This window comes from Labeo rohita, chromosome 24 (genome assembly GCF_022985175.1).
Source record: "Labeo rohita strain BAU-BD-2019 chromosome 24, IGBB_LRoh.1.0, whole genome shotgun sequence".
Taxonomy (NCBI): Eukaryota; Metazoa; Chordata; class Actinopteri; order Cypriniformes; family Cyprinidae; genus Labeo; species Labeo rohita.
The window spans coordinates 5,532,796-5,552,218 of NC_066892.1; the positions used below are offsets into that span (position 1 = coordinate 5,532,796).

Consider the following 19,423-nt stretch of genomic DNA (forward strand, 5'->3'; position numbering starts at 1 on the left):
ATGATCACATTATATGTGACCCAGGACCACAAAACCAGTCATAAGTAACACATATTTGTAGCAGTGGCCAACACTGTATGGGTCAAAATTATATTTTTCTTTTACACCAAAACTCATTAAGTAAAGATTGTGTTCCATGAAGATATTTTGTAAATGTACTACCGTAAATATATGAAAACTTACTTTTTGATTAGTAATATGCATTGCTAAGAACTTCATTTGGACAACTTTAAGGTAATTTTCTTAATAATTTAGATTTTCAAATAGTTCTCGGTCAAATATTGTCCTATCCTAACAAACCTTATATAAATATAAATCTTATTTATTCAGCTTGATTATATCAGATGATGTGTAAATCTCAATTTAAAAAAAAACTGACCCTTATGGCTGCTTTTGTGGTCTAGGGTCACATATGTCCACATAACTCACCTCACAGTCGCTATGATCCTGTCTCTCATCTCTCATTTAGTAATGACCTGCACAAAAAGTGACGTGATGCTTACTTGTGGAACTCAGCAGTTTGAAAATAATGTAGTTAGTAGTTTTCATAAAAATCCACATAATCATGTTCATGATCTGAATTATCTTGCACTTCTAAATCACCATTCATTGTCTCCGACAAACTGTTTTTTGTAATAGACACCATCTTGTCCAATCTTGACCTTTAAAATGTTGAATATGAATGTCAAATCACTGAATTGTAATGTTTCAGATTTTCTATTGTCCTCAGTTTATATAAAATATGACGTAAGAACATAATTGGAAATGTAGACAAGCAAATCAATCAAAGCATGCACTTAAAAATGGACAATTTGATAAAATACAGTAGAATAACAGAACATTGCCTTCCTGAAAATGCAATTTTTGCTTAATTTAGATTAGTGTTTGCTGAAAAATACTTAAATGCATTTGTAGCTGGCCCACTAATCAATATGTTTTGGATGTAGTGCATATATTGTGTCTTAAGTGAATTAGGGAAATCAGCTATAATTAATTAGTTGCATCAGTACAAATACATTTGGAAAAAAAAATATTTTACAAGAAAATGAAAACATTAAAGCATTCAGAATGTTACTTTTAATATTTTCCATTCAAAATCTGTCATTTTGCGTGGAATCCTATCAGTGATTTGAGAACTTTCAATAGGAATTCAGATTCCACTTGAGCTCCATGGCGCCCCACTGTGGTAGTTAATGTAATAGTCAGTGTGTGTTATGAACTTCAGAGACCTTATGCATCCTCCTCATATTTTATTCTTCATAAACAATGTTTTTTTTCCTAATGCAAAATAGATATCAGTAATAATAAAACACATTTTACATTAAAAATCTCATAGACGGGCATTAAGCATTAACTCCATTTAAGAATTCCTTATAAAACTGCCACCTGATTGTATCATCTTTAGTAATGACAGGACAATTTTCCAACACAATCATTCAGAATCACACAGAATAAAACAAAACTCAATGACTTAATGGTACAAAACTCAATCACTGCATGCTTATACTGTATGTTGTACAGTGTCAGGTTTGTGGTCTCTCTCAGTGCATATAGTCTCTGAATGCCAGCATTAGGTAATTTTTAAGAAAGGTTGGTAGACCCAGTTTGGGGACCACCCTGTCTAAGCGACCTTCCAGAAACGTTCGGAGTCTGTGACGAGCCAGATGCTGTAGAGATCGAGGAGTTTGCATCAGTGCAAATAAGGATTCATAGAATTCCCGATGTTTCTGTGTGGAAAAAAAAGATAATTTATATTATCTGCTATTCTGAGAAGATTTTGAGTTCTTTAGATGCTTCTTATTTTAATAAAACGATCTTTTAGCATTTACTTAAATATTTATTACATTTAATACATCTGACCTGAAACACCTCAGGAGCAACAGCTTCTACCCAGGATTCAGTGATTTTGAGTCGGTCATATGCGTTGAAGAGCACTTCTATTGTTCTTGGAGATGTGCAGCAATATTTCAAAACCTGCGTTAGATAAATTAGAGAATAAAGCTATTACAAGAAAAAACATACAGGGAAATTAAACTATTATATAAGAAGTCTTTTGATCTCATTTATAGCAGTTTTATATTAAACAAAAATTTAAATAAAAAAAAAATATTTTAAATATAGTTGATAAAATATGTTTTTAATAAATAATATATATATATATAAATTTTTTTAGCATCATTACTCCAGTCTTTAGCAGACCAAGTCTGCATTTACTTAATCAAAAATATTACTGCAATTTAAAAAAGCTGTTTTCTATTTGAATATATTTTAAAATGTAATTTATTCCTGTGATGCAAAGCTGAATTTTCAGCATCTTTACTTCCTTCAGATCCTTCAGAAATCGTTTTAATATGCTGATTTGCTGCTCAACAAAAACATGTAATTATTATCAATGTTGGAAACAGTTTTCACTAAAACTGATACTTTTTAAAGGATTTGTATGATAGAAAGTTCAAATAAGCATTTATGTTTAACAGCAATCTTTTGTATCATTATAAATGTATCTGTTGTCACTTTTAATCAATTTAAAGCATCCTAAATAAAAATATCAGATTAAGCTAGTTAGATTGTGTATCAGATCTAGCTTTGCTATTAATAACTTACATGATAAAGGAATGCTATCCTGTGTCTTTGGCAATAACAAACAGTGGAGGGAAGGCGGTCATAGCTGAGCAGCTTTTTGTCAGTTTCCACCTGGTGCAACAGCCCCACCTGTGTTGTGGAGGTCAAAGGTGGAAAGTTGTATTTTTGGGGGAACATTGCATGGAATAATTAACTACTTGGGCTGATGAACAGATTGGGCCCCCCTCTGGGGGATTGTGGGGAATTTCTGCAATTACTGCTAATTAATCTCCTATTAACATTTGCCTCGTTAAGACTCAGGCAATTTATTTGGCACAAGTGGGACTCGTTGGATGCGTGATATCAAGTGTTTTTAACTGTGCGCCTTTGAAAGACAGAGCTAAATCCATCTGAAAGTGATTATTTCTGTATTTGTGACAACTAAAGAATCATATGCTGCTTGCGGTGAACTTTAATCATGGTTTTGAGTTAATTTATTTTTATATATTAGTTCAACAGGATAAATATCTGTGCTAAAGAAAACTGTAATTTACAGATCGCAGATGGATGCCTTTTTGAGAAGCGGGTTCATTCCTTACAAATGGCACAAAGGTTAGTATCCAGTTCAATTTGTTCTTAAAAGGATATTTCACTCACAAATAAATTCTGTCAATAATTTCTCCCCCTTATGTTGTTCCATACAATTATTCAAAAATATCAGAATTTGTGTTCTGAAGATGAACAAAGGTCTTATGGGTTTTGAATGACATGTAGGTGAGAAATTAATGACAGAATTTTCATTTTTGGGCGACTTATCCCTTTAAATTCTCTTTACATTGACATCTGCATCCAGTTCACCAGTAATCACTGGACTCTTTCTCTAGGTCTAATGTTGCATTTAATTCAACCTGGAAAATGGGAATTTATTTCCAACTTGGAAAAGAACTTCAAACTTCCACAACCGGAGTATGATGTCACACAAACATGGAGGCACCCATTGAGATGTACACAGGTAATAATAAAAATTTACTTACAAGCACTTAAAATACTTAAATTTTAAAAATGTCTTACTTTATATGATAGTAAAGTCATTTATTTCTTTTTAAAATATTTTTTATTTAGACAATTTTATTATTATTCAACAAAATTAGACAAAATTATTTTACAAAAAAATTGTAAACCTGCAAAAACATTTTCTAGCAATGCATAGCATCATCATAGGCAACGTATTTGTTGAATAAATGCAAATTTAGAGTTGCCATTTTGTTTTCATATGTTTAATTTTAGAGTGTCAGGAACCTTTATTGTCAGAAGTTGAAAAAAACATACACTACCCTCCAAAGTTTGGGGTTGGTAAGATTTTTAAAAATGTTTTTGAAAGAAGTCTCCTACCAAGGCTGCATCTGTTTGATTAAAAAAATTGTGAAATATTATTACAATTTAAAACAACTATTTTCTTTTAAAATATATTTTAAAATGTAATTTATTCCTTTGATGCAATGCTGAATTTTCAGCATTACATGATCCTTTAGAAATCATTCTAATATACTGATTTACTGTTCAAGAAACATTATCAATGTTGAAAAAAGTTGTGCTGCTTAATATTTTTTGTGGAAACCTTCATGCATTTTTAAGGATTCTTCATTCAAAATAAGAAAGTATATGTCAATTTAATGCATCCTTGCTGAAATAAATAAATAACTAAATAAATAAATAAATTACTGAACCCAAAATTTTCAATAGTAGTATATCTCCAGTCAAAAAATCTGATATTTTAAATGAAATTTAATCATAATATGGAACCAATCCTAAACAGTCCTGATTAGATAATAAAACAAATAGTTAAAATAAAAATGAAACAACATGAAAAAACATTAAGAATAAAATATGGAAAACTATCCACCTTATTTTTCAACACGGAAGTGAGACTTCCGGTTCATTAGCCACTATAAGGAAATAATGAGAAGAATAACAACGTGCAGTAAACGGTTAAACTGTTTGCACTACAAACCAGTGTGTTTATAATCAAGATAATACAATAAAATAACATGGTAAGACACCAATTTGTGACATCAAACAGCAAAACCAGCTGTTTTGTACAGCTAAAAATAGTTGGAAGCGGATGAGACTGGAAGCCACACCCAGAAAATTTACAAATGGCCACGCCCAATCTTATGGAAAAAATTGTATATCCAGCAAGAATGTGACTGTTAGATCAGGATTGTATTCCTAGTTAGATTGATTCCAAATTATTATGGAACATTAGCATTCCTTGACTAGGGATATATTAATATAATCCGACTTTGAATGGAAAGCAGCTAGTAACAGGCTCTCTCATCCAATCCTGACCTTGGGCAGAGCTCCAGGCCACACCCTGATGGATCCATAATTGAGAAGCGCCTGTACGATCCTCTCGGGTTCATGGTCCGTCTTGTAGGCCACCACCTTCAGGATGTTATGCAGCGGTGCGTCGCCGCCGTAATCCATTTCGTTGACCAAGGCTTTGTTCTTAAGCAGTAGAACCACCACATCAGGGTTGGCGTTCTTACACGCCATGTGCAGTGGAGTCTGCCTGTCCGCGTCACTGATATATATGTCCGCCCCAGCAGCCACCAGCATGTGGCAAACACGGCTGTACCGCTCCAGAGACGCACAGTCCTGCGGCTGGGAGCAGGCGGCGTTCAGCGGTGTGTTGCCTTCGTCGTTTTGTAGGTTAAGCGCAGCTCCGTGTCGTAAGTAGAGCTCAACGTGATCAGGAAGGCCATGGCGGGCCGCCACATGAAGGGGTGTGTCGTTATCATCCAAGCTTTGACTGCTGATCGAAGCACCGAATGCAAGCAGTTGCTTGGCACACCTGAAAAAACATGCAAGAAAGGTCAGAAGTCTGGCTATATTACACTCTGTGTAAGTGATATCAGTTTTGTAGAATATTAGTTAGTCATCAAAGGTTTTTTTTGAAAGACGTCTTTTATGCTCACAAAGCATTTATTTGATCAAAAATGCAGCAAAAACAGTAATATTTTGAACTATTATTGTAATTTAAAATAGATGAGAACAAACTTTGAGTTGGCTTGAGAAAAGCTAGCCTGAAAGTTTGAAGCAGTTGTAAAAGTATGAAATTTGATGTTGCTAGCATGATTTGGCACACTGCTGACATGATTTAACATGTTGTTAGCATGTTTTAGCATAATTAGCTTGTTGCTTGTATTTTTATAGGCTGATTACAATGTTGTTAGCATGATTAACATGTTACCATGATTAGCAAGTTACTAGCATGTTGCTAGCATGTTTCTATCATGATTAACATGTTACTAGTATGTTGAGTGTTTTGCTAGCATGGTTAGCATGTTGCTAGCATGATTAACATGTTACCAGCTTGTTATTAGCATGATTAGCCTGTTGTTAGCATGCTTCTAGCATGATTAACGTTTCTAACATGTTGCTAGAATGATTAGCCAGTTACTAGCATGTTGTTAGCATGATTAGCTAGTTACTAGTATTACTGGCATATTGTTAGCATGATTAGCAAGTTGCTAGCATGATTAGCATGTTACTAGCATATTGTTAGCATGAATAGCAAGTTACTAGCTTGTTGTTAGCATGTTGTTAGCATGATTAGCCTGTTGCTAGCATGTTTCTAGCATGATTAACGTTTCTAACATGTTGCTAGAATGATTAGCCAGTTACTAGCATGTTGTTATCATGATTAGCCAGTTACTAGCATTACTGGCATGTTGTTAGCATGATTAGCAAGTTACTAGCATGAGTAGCATGTTACTAGCATATTGTTAGCATGATTAGCAAGTTACTAGCTTGTTGTTAGCATGATTAGCCTGTTGCTAGCTTGTTTCTAGCATGATTAACATTAGCAAGTTACTAACATGTTAGCATGTTTTAGCTTAATTAGCATGTTGATAGGATGTTGATAACATGATTAGCAAGTTACTAACATGTTGCTAGCATGTTGTTAACATGATTAGCAAGTTACTAGCTTGTTGTTAGCATGTTGTTAGCATGATTAGCCTGTTGCTAGCATGTTTCTAGCATGATTAACGTTTCTAACATGTTGCTAGAATGATTAGCCAGTTACTGGCATGTTGTTAGCATGATTAGCCAGTTACTAGCCTTACTGGCATGTTGTTAGCATGATTAGCAGGTTACTAGCATGATTAGCATGTTACTAGCATATTATTAGCATGATTAGCAAGTTACTAGCTTGTTGTTAGCATGATTAGCCTGTTGCTAGCTTGTTTGTAGCATGATTAACATTAGCACTTTACCAACATGTTAGCATGTTTTAGCTTAATTAGCATGTTAATAGGATGTTGCTAGCATGATTAGCATGTTTAAACCAGCTATAACCAGCCTAAGCTGGTGGTCTAGTCTTAGCCGGTTTAACCTTTACTGGGTCTCATTGTAAAAAAGTTTTCACCCCCTGGATACATTTAATCAAAAGTGACTGTATAGACATTTATAATGTATACGGTATAATGTATATTTGAAATACATGAAATAAACTGTCTATTTATAAAAGAATCCTGAAAAAAAAAATCACAAAAATATTAAGCAGCACAACCACACACAGTCAGAGTGATTTCTGAAGGATCATGTGATACTGAAGACTGGAGTAATGATGTTGAAAATTCATCTTTGCCTCACAGGAATAAATAAGATTTAAAAATATATTCAAATAGAAACCATCTTTTCAAAATCATATTTCACAATATTTCTGTTTTTACTGTATTTTTGATCAAATAAAGCAGCCTTGGTGAGCACGAGTCTTTTTTTCTCCTAATTATTCCGAACTTTTGACCAGTAGTGCACCTTCATTTCAAGTGTCAATCTGACAGTCATTTGAACTCGCAAAATTCACCACAGGATTTCCTGTAATTACTGTACTGAACAAGCACTTACTCAAGTGAATCGTGTTCAGTGCACACGTGCAGGGGCATCTGCCCGTCTTCATTGGTTGAGTTGGGATTGGCTCCGTACTGCAGCAACAGCTTGACGCAGTCGGGCTGGCACTCCTCACAGGCCTCATGCAGGGCAGTGGTGCCCCCAGGTGCCAGGTCCACTCGAGCGCCCCGTAGGAGGAGATGCCGCAGACATTCGGTGAAACCCCGGCCAGCGGTGATGTGCAGTGGCGTGGTCAGCTCTTGTTCGTACGTCAGTGACCACAGTCCTAAAAAACCAGCAAGAGTTATGAGATTATCTGGAGATTCAGATATTCAATACTACAGTTAGTTTGAAGTTTTGTTAAGTTGGTTTGAGAAAGTCAACTTACTGAAATGCTATTTAAACTTATTATTCTTCTTCTTTTTCTGAGATTAAAATTTCTGACTGTATCTCCTGCTAGAGTTTTAACTCTACAAACTCCAAACTCATTTCTATCTATCTATCTATCTATCTATCTAAGCCAAGCCTAGTAACTAGTCATGCTAGTGGCTTGTTAATCATGCTAGAAACATGCTAGCAACATGCTAATCATGCTCAAAACATGCTAGTAATTTGCTAATCATGCTAGAAACATGCTATCAATATGTTAATCATGCTAAAACAAGGTAACACCATGTTAGCAACATGCGAATCATGTTAGAAACATGTTAACAACATGCTAGTAACTTGTTAATCATGTTAGCAACATGCTAATCATGCAACAAACATGGTAACAACATGCCATTTATGCTAGAAACATGCTAACAACATGCAAATCATGTTAGAATTATGCTAGCAACGTGCTAGTAACTTGTTAATCATGCTAGAAACATGTTAACAACATGCTAATAACTTGCTAACCATGCTATCAACATATTAATGCTAAAACATGATAACACCATGTTAGCAACATGCTAATCATGTTAAAAATATGCCAACAACATGCTAGTAACTTGTTGATCATGCTAACAACGTGTTAATCATGCTCAAAACATGCTAGCAACATGCTAATAACTTGCTAATCTTGCTAGAAACATGCTACTGACATGCTAATCATGCTAGAATCATGTTAGAAACATGCTAGTAACTTGCTAATCATGCTAAAACATGTTAACACCATGATAATCATGTTGGAAACATGCTAGCAGCATGCTAGTACCTTGCTAATCATACTGATATTATGTTATTTATGCTAAAAAATGCTAGCAACTTGGCTAATCTTGTTTAAAACATGCTAACAACATGCTAATCAAGCAAGAAACATGCTAGCAAAATGTCAAACTTCTAGCTTTTAAAACTTTTTCTACCTTCCTGTTTTAGCTTTCTCAAGCCAACTTTAAAGTTTGTCCTGACAAACTTTTTTTTTTACTCTATTTTAACTGTCTTTTAGATTAATTTCAGCTTATTTTTACAACAGCTCGGGGCTTGTAAGATTTTATGTTTTTTTAAACAAGAGTCTTATGCTTACTGAAGCTGCAGTTAATTGATCAAAAATACAATTACAGCAGTAAAATTATAAAATATTATTACAATTTGAAATAACTATTTTCTGTTAGAATATATTTTAAAATATTATTTATTCGTGTGATGCAAAGGTGAATTTTCAGCATCATTACTCCAGTTGTCATTATCACATGATCCTTTAGAAATTATTCTAATATGCTGATTAGCTGCTTAAAAACATTTCTGATTATTATCAATGTTCAAAACAGTTGTGCTGCTTAATATTTTTTGTGGTAACCAGGATACATATTTTTTTTAGTATGCATTGATGAATAGAAAAAACAAACAAACAAAAAAACAGCATTTATTTGAAATATAAATCTTCTCTAACATTCTAAATGTCATTATAGCCAATTTGAATCAATTTAATGTGTCCTTGCTAAATAAAGCTTTAATTGTTTAACTTAATTACAGTACATTTGGTAGATGTTTAATCTTGAATAATCTTATAAATATCCAACTTGTATTGCTTTTAGTTCAGTTGCTTTAATTTGCATTTGCAATTATGTTGCATTTACTTTAGTTAGTTACAAACAATTTAGTTGTTTGTAGGAAGAATATGAAACCTCATTTTTCCAAACCAAATGTGGTTGTTTTTCATCATTCAGTATTCATCGTGACTGTAATGTCATACTCAAAGCACAGTAGCATTTGTATCCTATGCAGTATTCATTTTCATGATCAGTATCAGTAAGTTTCATGGGAACAAACATAAACACAAACTCATAAAAAGACCTCAAAACAACCTCAAAGACACAGTCGGGGTGGGTGCAATAAGAAGAGAGCAATCTATGTGTAACTGAAACACACAGGGGAACAAATAACTATGACAGCAGGTGAGTCTTACGTGGAAATACTGGAAATGAAGATAGTGTGCTGGTGTGACAAAGTTTGAGTGCTTGTGTATGTGCACAGGAATGTATACATGTGCAGAAAAAACTAAATGTGCAGGACAAAAAAAGATCATTCGCTCTTAAAAATAAAGGTGCTTTAAAAGGTTCTTCATACCGATGCCATAGAAGAACCATTTTTGGTTCCACAAAGAACCATTCAGTCAGAACCCTCTCTTTCTTACCTTTTTTATAATCTGAAGAACTTTCTTTCACCACATTTGTGAAACAGAAAGTTTTTTCAGATGTTAAAAGTTCTTTATGGAACCATTTAGACAAAAAAGGTTCTTCTATGGCATCGTGAAGCACCTTTATTTTTAAGAGTGTTGAAGACAGAAATTAAATACATTTAAAATTGTTAACCAATTTTAACCGTGTTTCACACCATTTTGTTCTATATTCTGTGCAGGTAGTCAGGTTTAAAATTTAATACCTTATTTTCATACTTATAAGATTATCTTCTATCATTCTATCTACACTACCAGTCAAAAGTTTTTGAACAGTAAGATTTTAGATGTTTTTTAAAGAAGTCTCTTCAGCACACCAAGCCTGCATTTATTTGATGCAAAGTACAGCAAAAACAGTAAAAAATGTGAATATATTCTACAATTTAAAAGAACTGTTTTTTATTTGAATATTTTTAAAAATGTAATTTATTCCTACACTCTTAAAAATAAAGGTGTTTCACGAAGAACCTTTCTTGTCTAAATGGTTCCATAAAGAACTTTTAACATCTGAAGAACCTTTTTTTTTTTTTTAAAGAAGATTCTTTGTGACGAAAGAAGGTTCTTTAGATTATAAAAAGGTAAGAAAGACATGGTTCTTTAAAGAGCCTTTGACTAAATGGTTTATTATGGAACCAAAACTGGTTCTTCTATGAAATCGTAGTGAAGCACCTTTATTTTTAAGAGTGTAAGATCAAAGCTAAATTTTCAGCATCTTTACTCCAGTCTTCAGTGTCACATGATCCTTCAGAAATCGTTATAATATTATATTATTATTATTATTATCAATATTTAAAACAGTACATTTTTCAGGATTCTTTGATGAATAGAAAGATCAGTATTTATCTGAAATAAAAGCTTTTGTAACATTATACACTATACCATTCAAAAGCTTGGAGTCAGGTGGGATAATAGAAATTAATACTTTCATTTAGCAAGGATGCTTTAAATTGATCAAAAATCAGGATAAAGACATTTATAATGTTACAAAAGATTTCTGTTTCAGATAAATGCTCTTCTGAGCTTTCTATTCATCACCAAAACCTGAAAAAATTCTACTCAGCTGTTTTCAACATAATAATAATAATGATAATAATAATAATAAATGTTTTTGAGCAGCAAATCAGAATATTAGAATGATTTCTGAAGGATCATGGGACTAAAGTAATGATGCTAAAAATTCAGCTTTGAAATCACAGAAATAAATTACATTTTAAAATATATTAAAATAAAAAAGTTATTTTAAATAGTAAAAATATTTTAAAATTTTACTGTTTTTGCTGTATTTGGATCAAATAAATGCAGGCTTGGTAAGCAGAAGAGACTTCTTTAAAAAAACATTAAAAATCTTGCTATACAAAATTTTTGACTGGTAGTGTATCTCAAAAATGTAAAACATTGCCTAAAAAACACTCTTCATCATTAAAGGCCTAGCTTTAAACTTTTAGTCATTTTATTGTCATTTTGTATTTTTTGTCCTTTTTTTATTAAAATTATAAAAATTATTTTTATAATTTTTTAAATATTAGTGTATAGATATAACATTTTTGTTTCATTTTCAGTTTGTTATAATAATAATGTTAAACTAAAACTAGAGGATTTCCTTGCCAACAAGTTTATGTATTATTTTAATTAACAAAAATGTTTCTATGGTGATTATTTTATAGTAATACATCCTATAAAGTCACTCATGCAGTTTCAGTTAATGCAACAAAAATGATTAAAGTAGTCACAACACAACTACATTACATAAAAGAATTTAATAAAATTCAGTTGTGATAAAATATTCTGTTGCTTTAGCTTATTTTAATTAAATAAACTGAACAAGCAGCAAAAATATTTTGTATAGCAAGCTATCTTAATACCAAAACATAGCATAGTCTCATAGCATACTTAGCCCTCTGTAGTTGAACCTGAAGTTTTTCCACTCCTCTATGTTGCTGGTGTCATATATGGCATCCAAGAGATAACCATATTCAGGGTCATCAATGATGCTAATAACAGTGAGGTCATCTCCAACCAAAAGCGCATTCCAGAACTGGAGGATAAGTCCTGATGCCTGAGCCGTCGCGATTACGTCGCTGCGATATTTCTTTTGTTTGCGAAACTTAATCTTCGGCCCCATGTGTGAGGTAAAGCAAGGAGCAGGTGCGAATCCAGCCTTTACTTTGTTTGCCTGCGTTAGTCTTAAGACCGGGCACAATGTTGTGTATGATTGCCCTGAATATGTTTGCTTAGCCTGTTGCCTGTTTTTAGATAGAGGCTATTTTAAGGCTGCCTGGCATGACCTTTAGAAAGGTCCAGAAACCCGAGGCTGTCTGGCCAGCTAGATCTGAGAGGCAATCAGTTCAAGTCCGACAATCGAAACTGCTATTTAGTTCTTACCTCTAACTTTTCCATTTGCTCTCCACCGCATTGCTCCTCCTTGAGGCTGGATGACCAGGTCTGAAGGAAAGCCTTTAGAGAAGATCTCTTTCACAGCTTGTATGTTTCCAGTGTACAGGGCATTTTGGACAACAGGGTCCTGGCACACCATCGGAGGGTTTCCCAAAGACTGCCTTGAAGACGTCCCTCTGTCCCAAGCTTCTTTCCTCAGCAGGTAGCCACTGAGAACCGGGGCAGCCAGTCTCATCTGGTGCCTTTCCTGCTCTAAAGAGCGCAGAGAGCTTGGATTATACATGAGACTCCTTCTAGACATGAATCTGATTGTGTCTTCACACTAGCCTTTTGGTCTAGACACTGAAAGGCCTGGGGTCTTTTAAATGGCCTTCTGCTCTCTGGGCTTGTTTTGATATCCGAGTAGGAACTTGGCCACGTGCAAACGGGACTATTTTTACAGTGTCACATGGGTGGGATATAACTTCATGTTTGCTACAGTGACTTGCCGTTTATGTCAAAACAAACATTTACCAGCAGGTCAGCTCTGCTGAAAACCTTATTAGTATTTAATAACAGCATTTATGGATGCTTATCAGATCAATATAGACACTATAGGTGCTTCATAGACTCATATTATGTATTCAGAAATTCATACAAATCATTTGATTTTTCAGTGCTTTTCAAACTTTTTATATATTTATCTGTCAGTGTTGAGCAAAATTTAGAATGTCATAATTGTCGTTCATACCTGTATCACTGGCACATCAAATCTGCATATTAGAATGATTTCTGAAGGATCACTGAAGACTGGAGTAATGATGATTAAAAAAAAATCAGCTTTGCATCACAGAAATAAACTAAATTTTTAAATATATTAAAATAGAAAGAGCTATTTTTAATTGTAATAATATTTCACAGTATTGCTGTTTTTTTTTTTTTTTTTTTTTTTTTTTTTTTTTTTTTATCAAATAGACAGCCGTGATAAGTATAAGAATCTATCTATTATTTAAGCAAAAAAAGAGGGATCATACAAAATGCATGTTATTTTTTATTTAGTACTGACCTGAATAAGATGTTTCACATAAAAGATGTGTACATATAGTCCACAACAGAAAATAATGGTTGAATTTTTTAATACTGTGTTGTTACCTGAATGAAACACAGCTGTTTTTTTTTTTCTTTAGTATGAGCCTCTTGTTTGTCCTGAACAGTTAAACTGCCCGCTGTTCTTTAGAAAAATCCTTCAAGTCCTACAAATTTGTTGTTTTTTCATCATTTTTGTGTATTTGAACCCTTTCCAACAATGACTGTATGATTTTGAGATCCATCTTTTCACACTAAGGACAACTGAGAGACTCATATGAAACTATTACAGAAGGTTCAAACACTCACTGATGCTCCAGGAGGAAAAACGATGCATAAAGAGCCCCCCTCCGCTTTTATGTAAAGGTCAGTACTAAATAAAAAAAAATAACATGCATTTTGTATGATCTCTCTCAAAAACTTTTAATTAAGGCTTTTCTAGTTAATATTTATTATTATTATTATTTTTTTTTTAAATTTAAATTTCAAATTTAAATTTATTTCAATTCTACTTCGGTATATTCAAATTCAAATTGCAATTCCGTGTCTGTTCGCTACTTCAGTTCAATTCAAATTCAGGAACTGGATTTGAATTTAAAATGCATTCTGGACTCAATCTATTTATCTGTTTATGTTTCCTCAACATAAAAAAATGCATCATAATGCAATAATTACGAATATAATTTCTTAAATGATGATCAGCTTCTTTTTTTTTCTCAGAAATTTCGAGACTCCGTTTTCTTCTAAAGACACTGACTCGCGATGTCTTATCCATATGTTAATGACCCTGCCAATAGGAATACAAATGACATTTATTCCATTTTGCCATGCAGTAATAGCTGTCACATTGACTGAAGGCATCAAAAAGTTGCGACTTTGCGAACACACATTACAGGCGAGGCAGAGAATGGGAAGATTGTTTTGCTGCTGGAGTACATCCTTTTAAATGATACACATAATGAGTTTATAATATGCATCTGGGCTACCTCCTCACTACTTTGATGTCTTCCAAATGGCCCGGGTATCATCAGCAAAACATGTAGGCACTTTCCCGCCCCATTGCCTCCCAAATGTATTTTAAATATCATTCCTTGTAACGCAATTATTTAAAACGTTGAACTAAACACTTACTAATGGGGAAAAAAGACAGTGACTTCCATGAATTCATTTCTCAAATGGTGGACATTCAATTTTTGTGGAGGCAGGGACTTTCTCAAGCAAGAAAAAGAAAGAAGTGCATTGAATCAGCACTCCCTCCACTCGTTCGTCTTACTCCCTGCGGACAACACACACACGCAACACGCATATACATGCGCACGTACGCAGACTCACACACTCGTTTGTCTTGCTCCCCGTGGATAGAAGATGTCTGTCATTTTGTCCTGCCGTGAGCTTAACAGTGAGGCCATCTGTAGGGTTAGGATGGTCCGGTCATCCAGCCGCTCGCCGCTGACGACCGGACTTCCACAACAGGCTAATGATCGTAACCTTCATCAGTGCAATTAGACAATTAGTTCCTGCTGATTATCTCCCACTTAATACTGCCATCACCGCTGCGCCTCATGTTAAAATCATAAGAGTACATTGCTGAAACATCTACTCTACACTAGATGCTACTAATGAATTTGCTAATTACAGGAACAAAGAGCAGACCAAGAATTAGAAATGCAAGCTAATTGGTTGAAACTAATTGATAACGATGAATATTTTTCGAGGAATAACCAACATGATTATGAGCTGTTTGAATGCTGTCTAAATGGTGCTGCGAGCGTTCAACGCGAAGATCCAGAATGGTGGGATGAGATGAAGAAAGAACAAAGAACATCATGAAGCCTTCAAGAGCATTAGTCTGCTTTGTGCAGTAAAGTAAACATCTAGTGGACTCCTTTCAGGAGTATCTAGCCACTAACTTGATGTAGATGATGTAGACAATCATGACGACCCTGTTTTGAGGCTCTCGAGAGAAATCTGTCCAAAATATCCAGAATAGAAAATTGGTTCTTGGAGAAGGTAGTCCTTGAGGTGCAAATGCATTAACAGTTAGTCCTTCATGCTCATAAATGACCATAAACTTTTCTCAATGAATAACCTGATGATTCCTCACTATTTAAGACTCATGTTGGCATGAAATACTATTTAGGAATGGCTACCCTGGTGAAAAAAACAGCATATGCTGGTTAGGTAGGTTTTGATGCTGGTTTAAGCTGGTCCTTTGCTGGTTTATGCTGGTCCTTAGCTGGTTTAAGCTGGTCCTTTGGTCAAGGACCAACATGAACCAGCAAAGGACCAGCATAAACCAGCTAAGGACCAGCATAAACCAGCAAAGGACCAGCTTAAACCAGCATCAAAACCTACCTAACCAGCATCCCAGCATCAAAATTTACCTACCAGCATATGCTGTTTTTTTCACCAGGGTAATAGTCATCACACAAAGACTTTAAAGGAGAAGTCCACTTCAAAAACAAAGATTCACATATAATGTACTCACCCCCTTGTCATCCAAGATGTTCATGTCTTTCTTCAGTCGTAAAGAAATTATGTTTTTTGAGGAAAACATTTCAGCGTTTTTCTTCATATAATGGACTGATATGGTGCTCCGATTTTGAACTTCCAAAATGTAGTTTAAATGCGGCTTCAAACGATCCCAAATGTGGTTGTAAACAATCCCAGCTGAGAAAGAAGGGTCTTATCTAGCGTAATGACTGGTTATTTTCATAAAAATAATACTATTTATATACTTTTCAATGTCAAACGCTTGTCTTGTCTTACTCTGCCTGGATAGTTTTTCTCTGGTTCATGACAGTTAGGGTATGTCAAAAAACTCTCATCCCATGTTCTCCCTCAACTTTAAAATCGTCCTATATCGCTGTTTTAACTTTTTTTTTAAGGGTGTTTGATATTCTTTGCATGTTTATTTTGCAAAGACTGTGTCGGTACTTCTGCAGTGATGTAGGATGATTTTGAAATGATTTTTGAATGTAAGGGAGAAAATACGATTGGAGTTTTTAGACATACCCTAACTGTCTTGAGTCAGAATACACAGAGTTAAAATAACTTAAGAGCAAGGCAAGACGAGCTTTTGAGAATAAAAAGTATTTAAATTGTACTTTTAAATGAAAATAACAGATCGTTTCTCTAGATAAGACCCTTCTTCATCGGCTGGGATCGTTTACAGCTGCATTTGGGATCGTTTGAAGTCGCATTTAACCTGCATTTTGGAAGTTCAAACTCGGGGCATCATAGCAGTCCATTATATGGAGAAAAATGCTGAAATGTTTCCTTTACGACTGAAGAAAGAAAGACATGAACATCTTGGATGACAAGGAGGTGAGTAAATTATCTGTAAATCTTTGTTTTGGAAGTGGACTTCTCCTTTAATGTTATGCTCACCAAGGCTGCATTTATTAGTTTAAAAATACAGAAATATTAGTAAAATTATGAAATATTATTGCAAATTAAAATAACTAATTTCTATTCTAATATGTTTTTAAATGTAATTTATTTCTGTGATGCAAATCTGAATTTTCAGCATCATACTCCAGTCTTTAGCTTTTGCTGCTTAAGAAATATTATTAATCAATGAGAAGTAAATAGAACGAGAAAGTTCAAAAGAACAGTGTTTATTTGAATAGAAATCTTAGCAACACTATAAATGTTTTCACTTCGCTTTTGATCAATTTAATGCATCCTTGCTGAACAAAAGTATTAATTTGTTCAAAAAAAGTTACTATCCCCAAACTTTTGAATGGTAGTGTATTAACAACTATCAATATATGCTAAAACAGCTTTAAAATAACTTAAAAAGGCATTATTCTGAATTTTTCCATCATGTATAGGTTCTTAAACAAGGTAGGCTGATATACAAGTTGTAATAATTCAATACGAGCTGATCTAACAATACAACAGCGACTTTAATGTGCCAGACAGTATCTTCCATTGCTGTCCTCAAGATTGGGCTCTGTTCAGTTCCGAAACATTAACTTTGGGGGATTAATTGAATTTCCGAGGCTAAGACTCATCAATATGCCTCAGTAGAGAATATTATATAAAATTAATTTATGCAGCGAGTTTGCCAAAATCGTGAGTCAACGTTGGCGCCGCCATCAAAAGTTCGCTGGCATTATGAGACGTAATTCTTCACGAGACTGGCGTTTATGATAGCCGCATTGTCCCGTTGCTCAAAAAAGCTGGCAATTCAGTTTTATAGCTGGTTGGTCCTAACGTTTTGAGTAGATTATTGAAATTTAGTAATGAGGTGAAATTTGTAATGAGGTTAGGGCTGCGCGCTTGCATTTTCTTTCTGCAAAATTGCTTTCTGTCGTTGTTTCGAGCGCCCGGAACGCGCAACGCATGGTGTATGTTGCTCTGTTGATTGTGTACGATCGGGCACCCTCTTCATTATGGCAATTGAGAGGTTCATATTTCAACCTAATAGCTCTCGATAACTTTAACAATTGATCACAACCTCATTTTATTGCGAGCCGAGTTAATACACGCTTCCCTGCCAAGTAGAACATTTTCTAATGATGTACTTGTGCACCAAAACAATGCGGGGCCCAGCGCCTGCATTAGTTACTAATGTCCCCATCCGTAATGTGCTTATACCACCCAAAAGAGAGAGAGAGAGGGAGAGGGAGAGGGAGAGAGAGATTGTGTGTGCAGAAATGAAATGAGCGCATGGGGATCTATGAGGGAACCGCAAGATCAAGGGGAACATGGTGATGATGACGATAACGCTTAAGACGTTGTCATTAATGACACCATCACCCTCGCTGTAATATGTCCATAGACATGCCATCATTAGCATATATAAGATCATCAGTAAGGCTTATCGTTGGAGCCAGAGAGGGAGGGCTGGGAATACGAAACACCATGTCATCACCAGTATTCCTCAGACTTCCCTGATTAATGAAGGACAACGCGTGATTTGTTTTCACCAAAGCTTCCCCCTGTGAAATACTTCATTGGTCAGCTACTAGACTGTAAAATGGACAAGTTATTATTTCAGCATTTTAAATATGAAAATAAAATTGTGTTTAAAGCTTCGTATTCCGCATTCGTCTCTCACAAGGCATGTGACCCGGAGCTTTGTCTCTTTCATCCTGAATATCGTTTCATGTCCATAAATAAGCCTCACGGAGACAGGGCGTCATGTTGGAGAATCCAATTACTCCACCAAAATTGAAAATTTGTCAGCATTTATGTAAAAGTTATTAATTACAATTTGCTAGACACCTTATGGCATCTGTGATTGGTTTGTAGCAACAGTAGCTTGCATATTTACCATATATGTAGTTAATAATAAACAGTAATAATAAAATTAAATTAAATTTAGCTCTTACAGATTATTTAAAAAAAAAACATATATATATTTTTTTAATTATGTATTATAATATATAGATTATAATATATAATCTTTGTGATTCATAAAGATGCAATCAGAATGTGTTTTTTTTGGCAGAATATATGAGAATATATAAATGGACAAAATGTCCATTTGTCAATTATCAATTATGAAAGGATATTTTCTCTACACATAATTTATATATATATTGTATATATATTATAAATGCTTTTGGAAATATATTTTTAAAAAATGCAAAAGCATATTGCATGCACAGCAAAAAAACAAACAAAAACAAAACAAAACAACAAACAAACAAACAACAAAAAAATATATATACACACACACACTACCGCTCAAAAGTTTGGGATCAATTTAATGTCTTTTTTTTTTTTTTTTTTTACAAACAATAATACTGCAAAATGTTATTACAATATAAAATAATTGTTTTTATATTAATATACTTTAAAATACAGTTTATTCCTGTGATGCAAAGCTGAATT

General features: G+C 34.1%; 1 protein-coding gene across 2 annotated transcripts; it reads right to left on the reverse strand.

Moving 5' to 3' along the window:
* Positions 1-1,064: 1,064 nt before the first annotated feature.
* asb10 (ankyrin repeat and SOCS box containing 10) lies at positions 1,065-12,891 on the reverse strand. 2 transcript variants are annotated; one of them, XM_051097730.1, is made up of 5 exons: positions 12,008-12,382; positions 7,477-7,744; positions 4,912-5,416; positions 1,861-1,974; positions 1,065-1,727 (listed from the first exon to the last, which is right to left on the reverse strand). In XM_051097730.1, exons 1-5 carry the CDS (start codon positions 12,237-12,239, stop codon positions 1,542-1,544), a joined length of 1,305 nt encoding a protein of 434 aa, XP_050953687.1. In that variant the 5' UTR covers positions 12,240-12,382; the 3' UTR covers positions 1,065-1,541. The 2 variants fall into 2 exon arrangements, with proteins under 2 accessions (XP_050953687.1, XP_050953686.1); XM_051097729.1 differs by lacking the exon at positions 12,008-12,382 and adding an exon at positions 12,500-12,891 and having other exon boundaries at positions 1,066-1,727.
* Positions 12,892-19,423: the final 6,532 nt, after the last annotated feature.